At 39.6% G+C, this 19,619-nt stretch overlaps 1 protein-coding gene across 3 annotated transcripts in view; it reads right to left on the bottom strand.

The window, feature by feature from the left end:
* Nucleotides 1-13,245: 13,245 nt before the first annotated feature.
* cd2ap (CD2-associated protein) overlaps nt 13,246-19,619 on the bottom strand; it is a 42,159-nt gene continuing 35,785 nt past the window's right edge. For 2 of the 3 annotated variants that reach the window (XM_030771465.1, XM_030771468.1), the window contains exons 15-19: nt 18,310-18,428; nt 17,720-17,803; nt 16,530-16,717; nt 16,137-16,200; nt 13,246-15,411 (exon numbers count right to left, since the gene is read on the bottom strand). In XM_030771465.1, coding sequence (XP_030627325.1) covers nt 15,370-15,411; nt 16,137-16,200; nt 16,530-16,717; nt 17,720-17,803; nt 18,310-18,428 — 497 coding nt within the window. In that variant the 3' untranslated portion in view covers nt 13,246-15,369. The remainder of the gene's footprint in view (nt 15,412-16,136; nt 16,201-16,529; nt 16,718-17,719; nt 17,804-18,309; nt 18,429-19,619) is intronic. The other variant, XM_030771466.1, reaches the window with a different exon arrangement.

Raw genomic sequence — 19,619 nt, 5'->3', positions numbered from 1 at the left:
TAGGTTATCTATGATTATCTATGGCTTTCACTGGTAGTGGAGGAGAGCAAGGGGTGGTAGGTATTTGCAGTTGTTGAACTAGATGCATACTTATGAAGTTACCTGCAGACCCCGAATCAATTAAAGCAGAGACAATGACTTGAAATTGACTCCAGGAAGTAGAAACTGGCGAGGTGACACATGAGGACATAAAAAGGTACTCACACGGTGGGTCATCTGACCTTGACGGGCGACTGGGACAGGTGCTTTTCGAAGTGGCTAGCTTTACTGCAATAAAGACACAGAGGATCTTCAAGACGGCACTGTCGCTCTTTAAGGGATAGCCAGGTGCCTCCTAGTTGCACGAGTTCTCCCTCAGTAGAAGCATGGTAAGAGGAGTGGGGTGGACGTGGAGACGCCTGGGTGAGTGGAGTAAAAAGGTGTTTTGCTGCCTCACACTGATTAGCAGGATGATCGAACACTTGCCTTAAATATTGCATGAACATATCATTGCTGAAACAATCAAGAATTTGTTGCCTCCAAACTGCTGTGGCCCATTCCAGAGCTCTTCGAAGAAATGATAAATGCTACATTAGCCCACTCCGAAACAGACTGTGAGGGTTGAAGTTTGAAGGTCAAAGAACACTGTGTAAGAAAACCTCTGCAAGAATCAGGATTGCCATCACACTGCTGAGGTGGTGTGAGATGTAGCTCGGAGCTTGAGTTGGCCAGTTGAGGAGAGGGAGCTGCAGGTGCAGGAGCTGAAGCAGGTACCAGAGCAGTAAGTTGGACCGCATGAGCCCTCAGTTCATAAAACGCTTCAGCAAGATGGGAGACAGATTCCCCCTCCTGGTTTAGTCTGCTTCCCTGTTCACCCTGTACTGCAGCCAAGTGGTCAATATCCCTTTGCATATCTGTTGTGATTGCTGCACTCTTTTCAGGATCTGTCATTTTTTAATAAAGCCGTTAAAGTTTCCCGAACATGCGATACCAGATAAACTTCGCAAGATCTCGATTGCGGCAAAGTCTTCTGTCACAAAACACCAAGCATGATGCAATCTAGTTGCAGAGTTTAATAGAGGATGATACTAAAACATATAGAAATCTGACAACCAGGTCAATCGGGGCAAAAACGTCACAGAAAATTCAAGAGGTGATATCCAGATGAACAGGCAAGAGAATCAAACAATCAGGATAGTCAAAATACAACACAGCTCAGCAATGAGGGAACACAAGACTTCGCAAAGACCAGGGAGAAAACAGAGGTTTAAATACACAGGACTTAACAAGATAACAAGAAACAGGTGGGCAAGGATCAATGAAACAAACCAGGAAGTAAATACACACAAAACTACTACCAAAATAAGAGTCCATTAGAATTCTGGGGAAGAGGAGTGTTGGGTTGTGACAGTTCCATGATGTTATTTTCACTGGCCGTACCATGGGACTGGTATTGTAGTGATTAGTATTGAATTACACAATGTGCAGTAAGGATGCATGTGGGGGAGGGTTTTGAATGTGAAAACATTTAACAAAACCAAAATGAACATGTAACATAAACACAGAGACATACAAACACTCAGAGTAAAGAACACTGGCATAAATGGGGATTGGTAATGGGGTTGGGAGGTCATTTGAAGACTGTGTATAGCGGACCTGGAGTAGAGTTGTAATATTACAGGAGTTAAGCCATTGTTATAGCATCTTTTTGTTTTTTTTAAAACAATGGGCAAGACAGATAAGGAAGATAGGGAGAAAGCGATAATGGCTAGGTACTGGGAAGTAATAGTAAGACTCTTAATAAAGAGTAATGATGGCAAAGAGAGGTGTGGTTGGGGTGAAATGGAATGATAGAGATAGATACATGGCAGGAAGAAGAGAAGGGGAAAAGAGAATAAAGTGGGGAAGATGGGGTAGAGGGGGTTGGCAACTGCATGTGTTACTGAGTTCACCCACATACACATACACACACATCAAAGGCAGTTGCACTGAAGCATTTCAATAGTGGACTAGCTTCCCCAGAGCAATAAAGGTTTGAGGCTGCATTGTCTGAGCTGTTGTGTTTCAGAACATGCCTATTCTCCACCTTTCCTCCCAGCTTGAGCAGATTAGGGGTTAAGTGCCTTGCTCAAGGGCACATCAGTGGAATTGAGTCTGGAGATCAGAGAGCCTGGTTAGAAGATTCAAGTGAGATGAACTGAGTTGTGGGTTACTTTCCTCATGGCTTGGGACTCGACAGTGCAAGCGTTTCATTCACATTTGCAACTAAAATAAATGTGTGCGAACTGTAAAATGTATTTAGGAGCACGTGTGCGAATAAAAAGTATTACAAAATTCAGCCAAAGCAGCCTCTAATTTTTTCCGCAAAAAAGTTGATAACACAACAACAATGACGATGATGCAATCACTGTACTGAACCAATGCTGTCCATCGAAAAAAAATCACGTGATCCACTTGTCAGCACAAAGGGCAAAAGTTGCTGGACCAGTGATATCCTTTCTGTCTAAGCGGACTAACCAGACTTTTTTGCCGTTTAGAATTAAGAACTAATTTATCATAGAGGTGTTCATACCATTCATAGAGTTTAAAGTATAAATAATTAAATATAAATAAGTATTAAATAAATATAGTTTGAAGCAGAAATAATTAAGAACCTAGTGTACTTTTTGTGTTCAAACAAATTAAATCATTTTGCTTGTAAATGTCTCCTCGTATCCTTTATTGGGGAAAAACACATTATTTGATCAATTTTCACACATAGATATGGACAAGTCACAGTCAGTGTGTGTGTGTGTGTGTGTGTGTGTGTGTGTTAAAGAGGAACTAAGCTAAGACTCTACGCACTTTGTTGTACATTGTTTCAGCTCAGTTGTCAAATTCTGTGAAACTGACACCACAGTTCAGTGAATAAATACATAATTCCTGCTTTTTGCATTTTTGGGGGTATTTTTTCTTCTTCAGTTACACAGATATCGTGATGTATCGTAGATTATTGTCTTGCAATGTACTGAGTATCGCAGAATCGCTGTATTGTGATACCATCGTTATCGTGGGTAACGTATCTTGATAGTACCGTATCTGAGTTACTCTGTTATTCCCACCTTTACTATCTTGATCTTATATTGCTTGGAAACAGCCCAGAATACCCCTTACACACTCACAAAGATACCATTACACTTATGCCTGATGCAGTAGGCTAACTCAGTGTGAGATGCAAACGGGTTCAAAGCAATTCATGAGGAGCAAGTGGCAACATACGTGCATGGACTGCACACTGGAAATGCAGCTCAGCTATAAGCGGGGATAGAGAAGAGAAGAAGAAGAAGAAGAAGAAAAAGCGGGGGAAGGGAGCAGAGGAGGAATAACATATAAGGCGCTGAAACATTATTACACACAAACACATGTCTACGCACATGTACACACACATTCCTCAGCTAAGTATAGGTATGGTGACATTAATGCTAACTCAAGGTGAGTTATAAGCTAAGTAAAGTTAATAGAGAGGAGTGGGTGAGAGTGTATGTGCATATAGTACACAAAAGGTGCAATGTGGGGTGACCAAAAGAAAAAAAAAAGTTCAGATGTTAAATGTCATGTATCGCCATACATGCACGTCACCCATTGGCCTGACTGCTCATAAACATCATTCCTCATACAGTTGTAACACAGCACAAGAACTTGTATACACACACACATGGTTTATTTTCTCCACCTTCTTCCCTCAAGAACTCCATATTCCAACCATTACACTATCAGGATTAGACAGTTATGTTTTCAGCAGCACTCAGTTCACAGACACTGGCTCCAAGGGTTGGTATAAGGTGATGTCACTCTAGCCAAGGGGTGATATTTGGATCCTTAAATTAGTTATATAGAGTTTGTCAGAGATCAGACTCACCCGGTTGCCGTTCTTTCGGTTGTTGTAGTAAATGGGAAGAATAACTGCGTTGCTCCATAATCAGAGGGGCTTCTGACATATTCGCCCTGCTTGAAATGTTCAAACTTGTCTACGATGGGCCTGGGTCCGATTCATGCTGCTGAAACTTAGCATCGATGGGCTTGGGTCTGATGGATGTTGCTGAAGTTTGAGGTGCGTTGGTATATGCTCTCTTTTTCCCCAAACCGGCGGACTCGGGCAAAAGTAATGTTTACAGTCTCTTCTGGGATGCCGAGTTCGTTCTTCACGAATGTTTAAGCAGTTCCTCTGGAATTTCATTGTTTGCCTCTGGAATTCCATTAAATATTAGATTGACCTGGTTTGAAGGTTCAGCAGCCCTTTGCGCTGACCTCGGGTTAGGAGTGTGTCAAGGATGTTCAGTTTGCTAAATTTTTCCAAGTGCTAAAGTTTTTCTTCTATTAACAACACAATGCTATGTTCAGTGTCAATTAGGTCCGAGGATTGTGACAGTTCTTGACTAGAAAGTTGTTTCTTTTTTACAGCTGGGGGATGGCTTTCAACTCTTGGCGGGTGTGCTAAAAGCAGAAGCTGTTTAGGAGTGCTAGAGAGTGCTATATCAGTGTTTGTTTCAGTCGGGAAGCTAATGTCTCCATTAGGACATGATCCAAGGAGTGATTCGTTGTTGTGAAACGTTATTTCAGATATTGTTGCGGCTGAATTTGAATCTTGCTTTGTTGTATCATAATTAGAGTCCGTCCGTTAACATTAATCCAAGATAGATGGTTTGAGAGAGAAGTTAGGGAAGTTACTCCATGATTGGCGCTCGGCGCGCTAAAGTGACAACAGACTCGGCAAGAGCCTACAGTAAGCTGGAAAATAAGCAATTAAACATGCCAATAAAAAACAAAAAAAAAAAAACCCAAAACAAAAAAAACAAGTGGACCAATCAATTAGTTCTGTACAAGCACACTACTACGCATTAGAACAGACCTATTGCAGCTGCAATGGAATGGATATCGTGAAAACTGCGGGAGTAGAAAGGGCGCCAAAAACGACCGGAATGTGTAATACCGTGTCGAGCCACTAGAAATAGAAGAACAATATGTGATTGCTTGCGCTAACACTTTTACCCATTAGTTATTATAATAATTCCATGTCATTATGACTATAAATTATTGAAATTGTTGTGACAACTCAATATTCCATGTTTATGTTAGCCAAACTAATGAACAGTTTTTAAGCTTGTAAATACAATTCAAATTAAGAGCGCTAGTCAAAAGGTTTCAGTTTATTTACTAATTAATTAAGTAGTTAGTTTGTTTGTTTTCAGTGCAGTCATGAATGACAGCGGTCCTTTTGCCACCAAACAGATTCTATCCAAGCCCTCCTTTTGATAAAACGCTTTTGAGCCAAAATATCGCACCTCTTTTGCACTAAGCCCTTGTTGTCCCATTGTTTCCAAGTACTTCACCATAACTGCTGAGTATATATATATATATATATGAATAACGGCCACATTATTAATACACATATGCTGGGTGCGTTCAAGCTCTTTAGCACATCACGCGCACCGTGAGAGGAAGAAGTTTTCTCACTGTTAACACCAATGTATGAAAAACAAATTATATCTTACAGCCCAGTGGTAACCCGCTGTTATGACATCGGTTGCCCTTGATCTTAGCGGTTGAATATGTTACTATTTTGACCCGACAGAGCGGCGAACACAAATGTTCTGAACTGTCAGTTTCGTTAAAACGAGCGTGAATGCGCGCGTAATTCAGAGTCAATGACGCATTTACAGGTTGATACAGGTTGCTTAGTACATGCCCACACATTTTACCAAGAGTCTGTTACCTTCTCGATATCAGTCCTTAGAGGGGTGCTCCATAATTTAAATTTGGGTCTCAAAGCAGATGTATTCATTTGCACCAAGAAAAAATGGAAACCATGTATAAATTCTGTAAGGTCACACTTTCAAGGTGAAAAAGCCAGCAGTCCTGAGGGGAATGCATTCAGTGAATATGCTCTTATGGAGAGTAGTTTTTTTAATTTAATATATAGTGATACCAACATAATAACATGAATACAAAGTAATTAGTTTGCAGAGCAGTTGAAATACAAAAGCACAAGAGTAAGTACCTTTTCAAAATATATTAGTCTTAAAATATTTTGGGGGAACATTAAAAATTGAATACCATCAAATTATTTGGAAAAAAAACCAGAAAGAAAACCCCCATATATTCAAATTCACAAATAGGAAAAGCTGAATGCTGCTGTTAATGGGAATTTGATATGTAGAAGATTTCAAAATCAATCTATAAAATCTGTGCTGCAACAATTTATAGAGGTAAATAATAAGTCCAGTACATCCTCTTGTACTGACAATCCTCTGTTTTTGGCACAGTGGTATTGGAACTTCAGAATAAATGACTGTGCTGAGCTGTTCCGAGTTGTCAGTATTCTATCTTACATTTATAGCTATATTTGTGCAAGATGAATTCAGGTGCATATGCGTGTATGTGTGTATGTGTGTGTGCTTGTGTGTGCACCGGAGGTTGTTAAAGCAATTGAAAGGCGGGCGTTAATGATTTTTTTTTTTTTTTTACATTTTTCTCTTCACAGCATGAATGCAGTCATAGTTGCAGATGATGTCGGACTCTTCACTTTTGGTGGGCATGAAACGGTTGCTCTCGCCGACAAATGCAACAGTCAAAAACTCATAGACAGATGTCCTGCTCCAGAGACTGAAATAAATGACTTGATATTACCTGGCCCAGCCTTGTGTCTTGTTGCTCTGTGGCTGACAGAGAATTTAAAGTGATTTTTGCTTTCTGTCGTGGTCTCAGGAGTTGCATATGGAATACAGCCTGCTGCCTCACTCTTCAAGCTCTATACCTTCACACCTGTTCTGTATCTCAAATCCTATGTGGGCCACAGATCCATGGTTTCTAATTCATACTTAAGTATTCTTTTCAACCACCCCTCCCTCCATTCCTTTGTCTGTTTGTTTTTCTCTTTAAGACACTGTAGAGACTTCACATTCATTCACCTTTGTGATTTCAATTTTAAAATCGCAAATATTTCCTACAAATGTTTAAATGTTCTGAATTTAATTGTTAAGAGGGAGGAGTGAATCCATATCCACACTCCGGTAGTGTCAATCCTTATTTGTTATAATCGTAGGTAGGATTTAGATCATGTTTGAATGGGTATAGTGGCATAATAAAAATCTATCAAACTGCTTAAGAGGTTTAAAATAGAGCAGTAATTTTCAATGTAGAATAAAATAGAAAGAAAAAAAGCTGTCAAATGTGTGCAGAAGTACTTTCCCTCCAGTGAAAAGGCTATTTGAGAACAGTAGGCACAAGGGTGTCTGTCACTCTAAGCTACATTTTCACTCTCAGTGACAGTTTGTGGAGCTGATCAGTGAGGTGTTGTCTTCCTACAACAGAACTGCATTAATGCATTCACACTTGCTTTGTGTGTCTGGCTACATCTGTGCAGGAATGCATGAAAACCATGTGCACTCACACAAGCACATATGTGCATTTTATGTACAGTAATGGAGTATATAATTTGGCGTGGCATATCAAAGGTGGACAATCTCATTTGTAATCAGGGCTAATCTAACCCAAGTCTAACTCTTACCATAAGCCTAACCCTAGCCCTTAGCCCTGCACCCTAATAGTAGCAAGCCTAACCCTAGCCTTAAACCATATAGCCTAGTAATAACTAACTCAAGCACTTTTAACCATGTTATTGTTGTTGTTATTTGGTGGCATAGTGATTAAATATAGTCAGTCATGGTGCCATTTTTTCCCCTAAAACTCATTCCAGATTTTTCCTTGCAGGCAGGGTGAGGATTGCCTTCAAATGTAAATTCTGTGATTTCTCATAGAGAGAAGCAAGTTAGACTGCAGGCTTCTTTTGTCAGTGAGAGCACATACTTACAGACCTCAAGGACAAATGTGGCAAGACATCCAAGGGATTCACAGAGAAGGTATCTATACTTACTGATCATAAAACCATGAAATCAATCATTGCTCTCATGTTGGGGAGTGCATAGTCAGGATACATCAAAGAAAAACCTATTTAAAACACTCTTGTGAATAGAGGAGAATGACCACTTACAAATGAATCAGACTGCACAGCAGTCTGTGTATTATTTCAAGAACTTCATGAAAACTTGTCACTAGTTACTGTCTATCTGATGACAATTTGCATTTTCACAATCCAAAGCAGGGGCGGTACAGGTCTACAGTCCCCAACTGGATCTCAAAAGTCCAACCAAAACAACAGATAATTCAGAACAAATGATTGTTAATGCTTCAACATGCACTTAAAAACAAACAGGAAAGGCATTTTTACAGAACTTTGAAACCTTGGAAAACATACCTACCACGCAAGTTATAACACATTTGTTAAAAGCTGGGGACTGCTTCCATTTGCATTCACAGTCAGATAGCCTTCTACATACCAAAACCAAAACTGAATTCCTAGAAATGCTTTCCATCATCTGCTTTACTACATTCTAATTGAGAAAACAATGAGCTCTCTGTGACAGCTGAAACTGATTGGAATTCATGGATGTTCAGTGAAATGGATATGGAGAATGGCTCAGAGTAAAGGGTAGACAATGTTTGAAGGAGAAAAGATACCTTTTTTTCCTTAAAGACATGAAATAAGAAATTGTTATACTTGGAACCACTCCCCCAAAAAGCAAAATAAATTGTTATACTTGGAATCATTCCCCCAAAAAGAACTAGCACAAACAGTGTGACAGTTTCCCCTTTCTGTAGCATCAAATCAGTCTTCAGTGTTTTGCAGAGGACAAAGCAGATGTACAAGTTTGATAATGAGACACTGAAGTAGGACTGTGGACATATAAAAGCATATGTAACTGATCTGAAGCTCACATTAAGCATGCGTAGTCAACACATAGGAGAAAGGGCTTACAGCATATGTGTTAAGTAAATGAAGGACGATTGACCATTGAGTATAAAGACCAGAGCCATGTGATACTCAGAGCTGCTGAAGAGGTGGGGGAGGGGGGTCTACAGATGTGCTGGTTTCCAGTGTCAATGAGATTTCCTTAGCCTGAAAACGTATGTCAGTGACCCTCATATAGATGCTGGACACCAGTTGTGTGATTATACAGGGCTAACTGCTAATTGTGTATGCATTATCTTCATGTTTCAGAACTTTGAACCCCATACAAAAACTAAGCCTTCCTCCAAAGCCCTGAAACATGAAGTTAATGCATACACAATTAGCAGTTAGGAATCACTAAGGCCTGGGATCAGGGTGAGGGTCAGTTCTGAAATAAAATTGTCAGTAGATGGGTAACATCAACCAAGGCCTTGGAATTTGAATTGGAGTTGACAACATTCTGGAGGATGTTGATTTGGAAATAAATTGTACTATCACAGGGAATAAAAACCTAATTTGAAGAAATTCCAAGAAAATTCCACCAAGATAGAAGTTATTTCCAGTTAGTAGCCTAAACAGTAAATGATATTAAACACACAACCCCTCTCTTATTTTGGACTTAAAGATTCAAAATAGGAAAAAGTGTTGGAAGTATGGCATCTCCCCCACAGTAACACTGCAGTTCATGGAATTCATTTCAGCTCTGCGTAATTCAGAAAAAAAAAATTGAATGGTACAAGACTTTTTAAGGTTATGCTTGTAACTCCGGAACACTCCACTCTCACCTTTGCAAGTAATGGCTTTTGTACATTTTGTGCCTCAACCAGCGTTAACAAGAAGGGTGAAAAAATCTCTTCCACAAGATCTGCTTGAGATGATCTCTGAACCTCTCTCCGGTTAGAATACTCAGTTCAATTAGCTTTCCAAGCGTCATTAAAGAGATTCCGCTTCAGCGCATGAAATGAAATAATAACCAACCACTTAGTTCACTGCAGTAATGCAGAACTGCAGTTTTCATTATCATCTTATCCTTCTGATTCTGTTTCTGATATACAGTTTTCACTCACTCGCTCTTTGGGTTGCCAGATACAATAAAGATGACAAAAAATAACATGTCTCGTTATTACTACTTTTTCTACTGTTTGTATGACCACTACCATGATTCACAGAGGTCTAAGCCATATCATGTGCAGAAGGTAAATCTTTTTCTGATGGACATAATATAGATAGATAGATATATAGATAGATAGATAGATAGATAGATAGATAGATAGATAGATGAGTATACTTAGAATTAAAGGGAGTGTGTAGAGTTAGACAAACGAATGACTTTGTTATACCATTTTGACTGTAATAATACCATTAGCCTAATAACTAGATAATATAGATATTTTTCAGAACTTTCCAAATTGAAGCAAGTAGGTGTATGAATGAAATAAAAAAGTATTTTAAAACTTCCTTTAGCTTCAGCCAACAGTCTGATGTGTCCTACTAAAAGAATAGTTCAGCAAGAAAAAAGTACTTGTGTTGATCACAGCTCAAAATACGATAATTCAGTCCCAACAGGTAACAGCATGTAGCCATCAGGTCATGAGGTGACAATCATGTTTCATTGCACAAAACATCGGTGTTGAGGCCCTTATTGGGATGGGCATGGTGGGGGTCTGTAGGGGTGGCTGGAGGCAAAGTCATTAATCCGTATTGATGTCTGCAGAGTTTGCTGAGTTTCTAAGTGCAGAACAATGAAAGTAAACAGGCATCTCAAAAGTGAGGAAGAAGACGCATTACCAAGATGCTGCCATTTCATAGCTTTAACTTGCTGAAATCTTAGAACATACACCTACACATGAGCAGCACATAGAGCTGTTTGGATACAGATATAGCATGTATCCTTTTCAGCACCGACATTGACTTTTGTAAGCTAAGGCTACATGAGATTAATTTCACAAATATATAGTTTGATTGGAAGCAGTTGACTTTCCAGGAAAAAGTGGGAGATAGTCATATTAGACTTAAGTTTAATTAAAATAATGAAGAAAATAAATAAATAAACAAATAAATAAATAAATTAAAAACAATGCTCGATTGATTCCAAAGGTTGAACAGTTCAGCTCTTCACGTACAAATGAGTCAGAGGAAACAGTCAATAGCGTCAAACCAGTATGAATGCTGGCATGGACACATTCAAGGGTCACGAACTGGTGCACCAATTAACAGTCGGGTCATCAAGTCTCTCATGAGGTTATTTCTGGGGATTATTTCCCAGAAGGAATACAAAAACAACCTCATGAGACTTCTGGAGCATCCTGGATCTTTGGAAAAGATTCAGCGAGACACAAGCGCTTCATGTGTTGTCAGCTGACCCCCTCTCCAGAAAAACAAAGAAAAACTGGAAACTCCATTCACTGAAGAGAGCCACTGTTAACCATATAAGTCATATTAATGACAAACCACCACAAGACCCAGCTGAAATTAACACTATCCATAAACTTCTACAGCAATATGCTAAAGCAATACATTGCTCTATAAAACGAGAGGGGGGGGGGGGCAAAGAGACTAGTTGAGAGATATTTTGATGCTTGGGAGAGGAAGGAAGTGTATACTTTCTAAGCCGTCATAACCTACCAACCAAAGGACAAAGAAGTGTCACACAATAGTGTATAATTACACAGTGTCTGCCCTTGACTCTTATTTTCACGTCATCATAGACAGCAAGTCATACTTAATCCAGATGAGAAGTCATCACAATTACACCCTCCAGCAACACATCACCAGTTATGCAATTTGAGTGGTCCTCCTCTAAAATATTAATTACAGAAATGTGGAGTAAGGGTTTCAGTGGGAACCATGCAAATGTGAGAATGAAAAAAAGAAAGAGGGGTCAGAGAGAGAGAGAGAGAGAGAGAGAGAGAGAGAAAAGCCATAGGTTATTACAAGTTTAAATCTTTATGTCTTCCTAAGGCTCCTCTCTGTCTAATTCTAGCTTCAGATGCATGTGATTTATAACTTGATGAAAAGCTAAACAGGTAGCTTTTTTTTTTTTTTTTTCAAACAGCCATTCTGAACAAACAGCAATGAGCCATTACTTAAAAAAAAGTGCATTTCTTCATTTATTGGAAAGGGTGTGTTATTGCTATTATAGTTATTACTGTGAACAATCTATTTCAAAAATAGGCTTTTGAATGAAAAAAGATTTGTACCGTTTCATGACTGTGACCGAATCTCAATATTTCACTAGACGCCATTTTATCGATTCCAAATTTCAGCATACAATACCTGTACACATTTAATTCACATCTTAGCTCTAAGCACAGGTGACATACTATGTCTACGTACTACTGTGTGCATCACCTGTCTTTTAAAGTTTCTCACTTTGGTAGCTATTGCAAGGCACTCTGTTTGAGATTTCCCCCAAACAATTCTGATCTGATAAGTTGTTTACCACATAACCTCTGTCAGAGGTTTCTTAGACACACCGTCCAGTCACATGTTAACTACTACACCAACAATCAGGTGCTCTAAGTGGGTCCAGATGTCTCTTGATGAAGCATATTGTGAAGCTGACAGAGACACGTGATGAAGGAGGCTTTGTTCCATAAGCCTCAGCTAGTCCAGTTTTCTCATCATTGATGAAGTGAGACCTTCTGCATTGAAAAACGCTTTTGTAATGTGGTCAAATCACAGTCTGAGAAGAGGAAAAATGGAAGCCAAGAGGAGACATCTTGCAGACATTAGCCATATGTCAGAGCATCAGTGAAGACTGTCTCTGAAAGTCACATTTGGTTCTGACTGGCTCACACTCTCTACTGCTCATGTCACCCAGAGCTGTCTGTCACCCCGCTGTGTCAGGTTTAAAAACACTTATCATTCTGTCTGTCTGCTCCAACTCCCACAGCTTCAGAGAGAAACTTCTGCAATCGTTAAGCGGAAAACTAACCCCCCCCCCAAAAAACAAACAACAACAACAAAAAAAAAAACACAGGATGTATTTGTGTTGCTGTGTTCCTTATCTGAAAATTAACATGTACATTCATTTGTTCTGATTGTGTCCGATAAGCAGTTATTGTCTGAAGAATAATGACAATATAATCATCTAACCCTCATGCAGAGACAGGGTTGCAAAGGCTCTGTAAACAATATTTATTCACTTTGAAAAACAAAATCTCATTTCATGCATGTCATAAAAAAATTCATGTAAACAATCACTTGGAGAGAATGAAAATGGGAACAAAAGATTCTCAATCTTTAAAAAAAAAAAAAAAAAATATAGAATGTTCAGCCAAATTACAGACTATCTGGGCAAGTGTGTGATTTTACATTAATTGGTCCTTTTTCTTTTTTTTTTTTTTACAGAGCATCACATGTGTGGGAAAAAGAACAGGCGTGGGAAAGCAGAGTATATCTGATCAACATAGAGAAATGGAAACTGAGAGAATATGCATTTCATTTTTGTTTATTGCTGCAGAGACCAATATGTCATCTTGCTCCGTTTTAAAGCCACAGAAAGAATTCAAAAATGCCACACATACACACTTCCATGCAAAAACTGCACATCTAAAAACACACGCACTCACAGATAGACAATCACAAAGAGGGCCCCTGATGTCAAACGTTTAATCCCGTCCTGTGTAAGGAATGGGGGAGCCTGAGGAGTAAGTACACTGCCTAGTGTACTTCCATGGACAAACTCATTTCATTTTCTGGTCGACTGTAAGACTGTAAGTTTGTGAGTGTCGGCTTAGCCACATATTTGCACAGCGAGTTGTGGTCAAATTTCTTAAAAGTAAAAAGGTCTGTAATGCAGAGGAAAAAATCTGAACATTTCTGACAAGGCCATCCACAGTATTTCGAGGGGCGGGGGGAAGCTGGAATATCAATAAATCTGTGAGCAATCATTTTGTGCAATCTTGAACATTCAATCCAGTATTTAAGGGGAATGCTGATGTATACGTGTTTGGGTGGCACTGTTGATAAAGAGCAGGAGATTAGGAGCATGCACACACACACATGCACGCACGCACACACAGTTCATGCTCCTTCCATTTCTAGTGTGATTTTCTTCTCATCTCCCAAAAAGCCATCATTAAGGCTTAGTGCTCTGGCGTTGGCCCCTCCATCATGCACACAACATGATATTCAACAGACGGATCTAGATTACAACGCCACCGCCACCAGAGCTGTGCCCAATATTCCCCACCCTAAAAACACCCGTCAACTCTTCAGAATACAAGAGTACTATTCAGAACCAACCCAACATCATCGCTTTACGACCCTTTAAGTCTCTCCCGTGCATGGCTGCAGAGGAACGTTGAAAAACAAATGAAACTCCCATGTCTAGCAAAAAAAGACAAAAAAAGGAGAAAAAAGAAAGTAAGAAGTATATGGAGAGTACAGTAGAAGAGCAATCTTCCACTGAATGAATATCCACTTCAGCACTCTCAGAGTCTTTTCTTGAACAGGCTCCTCTCTGGATTTCGACATAACAAGGAGGAACAGCTCTAAAATGCATTATCTCAGCAAACCAAACTGATTTGTGTGTCCAGTTATGCAGACTGAAGGCTGGTGTCTTCATATTAGGGAACATGAAAAAACAGGAAGAGAGAAACAGAGGGCGGAGGAAAAAAAACCAAAACAAACAGACTAAACAATGACATACACTGTCCTGCGGCATAGCATGATTATGATGGTTTATCATAGAAACCAGATGTATTTTTGAAGTGGATTATGATCTGAACCCAAATAAAACCCTGACATTTATGACATTTTACAGTTATTCTCGATTTCTGAGGAGGGGAAAAAAAATCACGTGACAGCAACAAAACCAATGTTTTCATATTTTGTTTTTCAATGTGTATACCATAAAAATATATGTATGATGATGTCAGTCTAGGCAGTCTGAGATATACTGTATATACGTTTCTCTCAAATACATACGCCTATATGAGATCTCCCATTAACACATTTTAACCAAAAAAACAAACAAACAAACAATCAAAGAGGCACGAAAGTGTTACCCTGGATAGGAATGTTGGAGAACAAAAATAAAAGGAAACACAACCTCATTTTTCACATAGCAATACGTACATCATTGCTATAGCAACAAATATGCATCATTATTTTAGCTCATAATTATCTGGAGAGGCTAATATAGATAGATATATTGTTACAGAAAACATAGTAGCTTTTTAAAAAAAAAAAAAAAAAATCTACTTTCACGTCATAAAATACAAAAACAAAGGAATCCCCCAATTACATTATACAGATTCAGTAGTATTGAGAACAGTTCTCTGACATTCCCTAAACAAATGTCGAGACTGTAGTTCCAGCACAGTAGTAAAGTAAGGCCTCCATAATTTGTCATGGCAAAGAAAAGAAAGAAAAAATTAACATGTACATCTGTCTTAATTACACCTTTCTATAGCTAGAAAAAAAAACTTCAGTATGTGCAAAATGTTAATATTACAGTCGTGGAGTAGGACAGTGGATAAAAAGATGTCAGGACTAAAGAACGATATCTTCTTTTTCCCTCTTTCCGTTTGACAGCAAAGCTTTGCAGACGGTCTTCACGTCAATTGGATCGCCTTCTTCAGTTTCTCTATTTCCATCTGATGGACGGACACACGCGATTCTTTTCAGTTACTGTTCTCGAGCACATGTGTAAACAAACAGTACTTTTCTGTCTAAATCTAACAGGAAAGTTAGTCACTGAGAAAGAGATTGGTTTTACTGGGTGTTTTTTTAAAGTTTTATTGTTGGATTTTACCATGATTTGTATCTGAACAAATCTAAGAAAATCCGGTAAGACTTTATTTTACAGTTCGCTAATTACCAGGTATTAACTAGGAAATGAGATGGTAATAAAAGTACAGTTATTAGGAAAGTGCCAACAAAAAAAATGAATAGGAAGTATTGAATAATTTCCTGGTAAGTGCATAGAAACCTACTAGGAAACTAGATGGCAACAAAATATAGTTATTTGGAAAGTACCCATTAGAAATGTATAGTAAGTTCTAAGCTATTACTTAGGAAGTACATGGAAGTTTACTAGGAAACTAGATGGCTAGGGTCGGGGATGTTGGAACACTGAACAGCAATGTACAGCATCGCATCTGCTGTGCATTATCATATTAAGGCTAGGTTTATTTAAGAATAAACTGATCTAAGCTGACTGCCACAATGATCTTTATCTGCAGTTTATGCAGTGTTGAGGTGGGTTACAGGGCGTAAGTGTTCCACCCTTTTCTGGAGGTGGTGGCCTGACCACCCAGGTATCATGCTAACCCACGCTAACAACATGTGGCGTCTTTGATGGATGTGGAGATGAATTTACCTGCAGGGTCACCCTCCTCAGCTTCTCGTCATCCAGCTCATTCCTCAGCTCAGCAAGCTCCCTCCTGCCAGTGCAAAAGAAAACAGATTGACATTTTTTCCCACTCTGTCTCCTAACTTGATTAATGGAAATGAGGACAACAGCGTTTGAACTAAGATGCACTGAATCAATCAGAACAGCCCAGCGGGATCTTTTTTTTTTTTTTTCCTTAGGGCATAAATTTAAATTCAAGACACCAGACTGAGCGATATATATACAGGTTAGTTTTCTTCTAAAATCATTCACAGAACACAATCCAGTTACAATAACAGACACAGTCACTTTCCAAACATGTACTGAAATGGTACTGATAACATGTAAAGAAGCACATAATTGTGTGGCATGCTGGCTTACGATTGCTGTGACTTTAGTAACTCTATGGAGAGAAGCAGCTCCTTCATTTGGGCCCTGAGGTCTTCCACTTCGGCTCCTTTCTCCTCGTCAGCTTCGGCTTTCGGCTTGGGCTCCGGGGTGGCGACGGTGGCTGTGACTGGGGCAGCTTTCTGAGCAGGGGCGGGCGAGGGTGTGGAGATGGACGGCTGCTTGGATGAAACACACAGACAGAATCAGGCTACACCAGTATACAACCGACCAACCACATTTTTCACATTCTGACCTACATCTCCGAAGATCAGCGGTTATGAAATGCAGAGGAGTCATATTGAGTTCCTTGGATGTCCAAAGCTTAAATCCTCAGAGGCCGCTGATATTTATGGCAGTGGGGTCAGGGAGGTCAATGTCTCATTTCAAAACAATAAAAAGGATATGGAGAACCGGAGATATGCTTCATTTGAAACTTATGGACTTTTAAACCTCTTTGTTTGATGGTCTGATAAGCAAGATTAACTATGCTTGATATGTGGCTTTCAAATCAAACAGCAGGTGATCCTGAATCAAGTATGGCTACAAAAAAAAAAAAAAAAAAAAATATATATATATATATATATAAAGAGCTTTCAGCAGAAAGGCCGAGCTTCTACTTCCTCTCAATTTAAGAATCATTCAGTGATTTTCTGCATAAATTTAACGCCTATTTGTCGGGCGGAGAGTGTATAATTGGAGCTTGCTGGAGGTAGCTGCGAGAGATGGAGCTGCTAGGTTCTCTGTTAGCTCTCTCTCTTAATGAGGACCATCTGCTCAGTATAGTCCTAGTGCTAGACACTGAGTTCTCACTTAGATTTCACTGAGCTTAATGTAAAGACATCTAAATATAAAAACGGAACCTAGGGGCTGATGACTAATCACTATAAGGGCATTAGGACAACTTCTAATAAACAAAAGGATCGGAGGGAGGCTCTCAGAAAACACGGGGATGCCAGAATCAAACAGATCAGCAGGGAGGCTTCTGGGTCTGATTTAGCAGGAATTAGCAAAAAATGGGACAATATTTGTCCATAATTCCACCACATAATTCCATGCTGGATATTTCCCAGAGAGCCAGTTTGCCAAAGTCATATCTGTTTACCACATTCATACTGCTAATGAAAAATAGAAACAAAAAACAAAACAGGGGATCATCTTAATTTAATAAAAGCACCGCCTACCTTTGGAACATCCACTGACTTTGGTCTAGAGGCATCCAATTCCTCCTCCACTTTCAGAGTTTTCTCTGTGGTCTCTCTGCTTGGCTGCAAATCAACACAGAGCACATTTTCACAGACAGACAAGTGGCCTGAGAAAAGCGACAAACACTGGAGCCCCTGACAGCTTGTCCATCTGGTCCTAACAGGCTGCACCGATAAAACCTCTTGCCAGAAGCTTCTCAAAGACACTTTGATTTTTCTATTGATCTGCCTGACAGCTCTCTTATCCTTCCACCTAACACAAACAGAAATTTCCTCTAATGAAGCTTTATACTTAAAAGAAAAAAAAAGTTACAAAAAATAGGAGGATGCTGTGTTAGACCAGGAGTTACTTTACAAAGCTAGCAATGTTTTGGCCCCTTGGAACCTATTTCATGTAACTCGCTTAAAACCAAGACCAGCCAATAGAAATAGCCTCTCCTGCATGCCATTTCTGTTTTTTACTTTGTTAGTTATGAAATTGTAAATATTAGAGATCTTGGCCTTTTGAAATACACCCAAATATGCGTAAACCCTAAGATGGATAAAACAGAGGTTTAGGTCCCACTTACAGATTGGCCTCCGCCGAACTGGGCTGGCAGTCTCCTGCCAGGCATCTTTGGTCTATTTGCAGTGAGATGAGAGAGCTTCTCGGAAGTAGAGGAGACATCATCGAAACTCATGAGATCTGCTACAGGTATTAAAACAAAACAGTAAAAAAGAATTTAAATATCATTTCTCAACCTAAGTTCTGGGTACCAACTGCTCAGTATATCCTTGCTCCAACTGCACACCAGTGCACCTGATTCAACCAGTCAACTCTTCACAACCTGATTAGTTGACTTCAGAAAAGAAAAATCAGTTCTTATTAGTTGTTTGGCTATCCTGTGGGTTCCCAGGACCAGAGATAATTAGATGCACATACATATTTAAAAGAAAAAAAAAAAATCAATATCATCCACTCATAGATTTTAACAGGACACCTTAGACAGCAGGAAGACTTGGTCACAAAACTACCACAATGCACATCCATAGTGCAATATGCACTCACTTTCCAGTTTATTAAGTACAGTCTAGTACAGTCTAGTACTAGGTCAGACCCAGTCATTGCTTCAATGATGCACTGGTTCATGCTAACATAATGGTATCATGCAGTTGCTGCAGATTGGATGGTGTTGCATTCATACTGTGAACAGACTGTTCTATCTCACCTCAATTACACTCTCCTGGGATGAAGTCAGGGGACTGCACAGGTCACTCAGGTAAACTCTAAGTCTGGTTCTTGGAACCATTCTAGGACAAGACATGCTTTGTGATATGGTACATTATCCAGCTGGAACTCAAAAGAACTTATAATAGACTTCCGGAAGAATAGTGCAGACCTTGAACCACTATACATCAACGGGGACTGTGTTGAAAGGGTCCCTGTTTTCAGCTTCCTGCGTGCACACATTGCTGAAGATCTCTCCTGGACCACCAACACCATCGCAGTAGTCAAGAAGGCACAGCTACTTCCTGAGGATCCTCAGGAAAAACAACTTGCAGAAGAAACTGCTGGTGTCCTACTACCTCTATTCCAGTGAGAGTGTGCTGACATACTGTATCTCTGCATGGTTTGCCAGCTGCTCAGTAGCAGACAGGAGAGCCCTTCAGAGGGTCACCAATACCGCCCAGAATATCATTGGCTGTTCACTGCCCTCTTTGGAGGACTTATTCAGCTCTCATTGCCTCAGTAGAGCAGCCAACATACTGAAAGATCCATCCCACCCTGGACATCATCTGTTTGACCTGCTGCCCTATGGTAGATGCTTCAGGTCCATCGTATCACAAACAAACAGACATTAAGGGCAGCTTCTACCCTAGAGCCACATGCCACATGAGA

This window comes from Chanos chanos, chromosome 4 (genome assembly GCF_902362185.1).
Source record: "Chanos chanos chromosome 4, fChaCha1.1, whole genome shotgun sequence".
Taxonomy (NCBI): Eukaryota; Metazoa; Chordata; class Actinopteri; order Gonorynchiformes; family Chanidae; genus Chanos; species Chanos chanos.
This window is presented reverse-complemented; position numbering and strand designations above follow the sequence as displayed.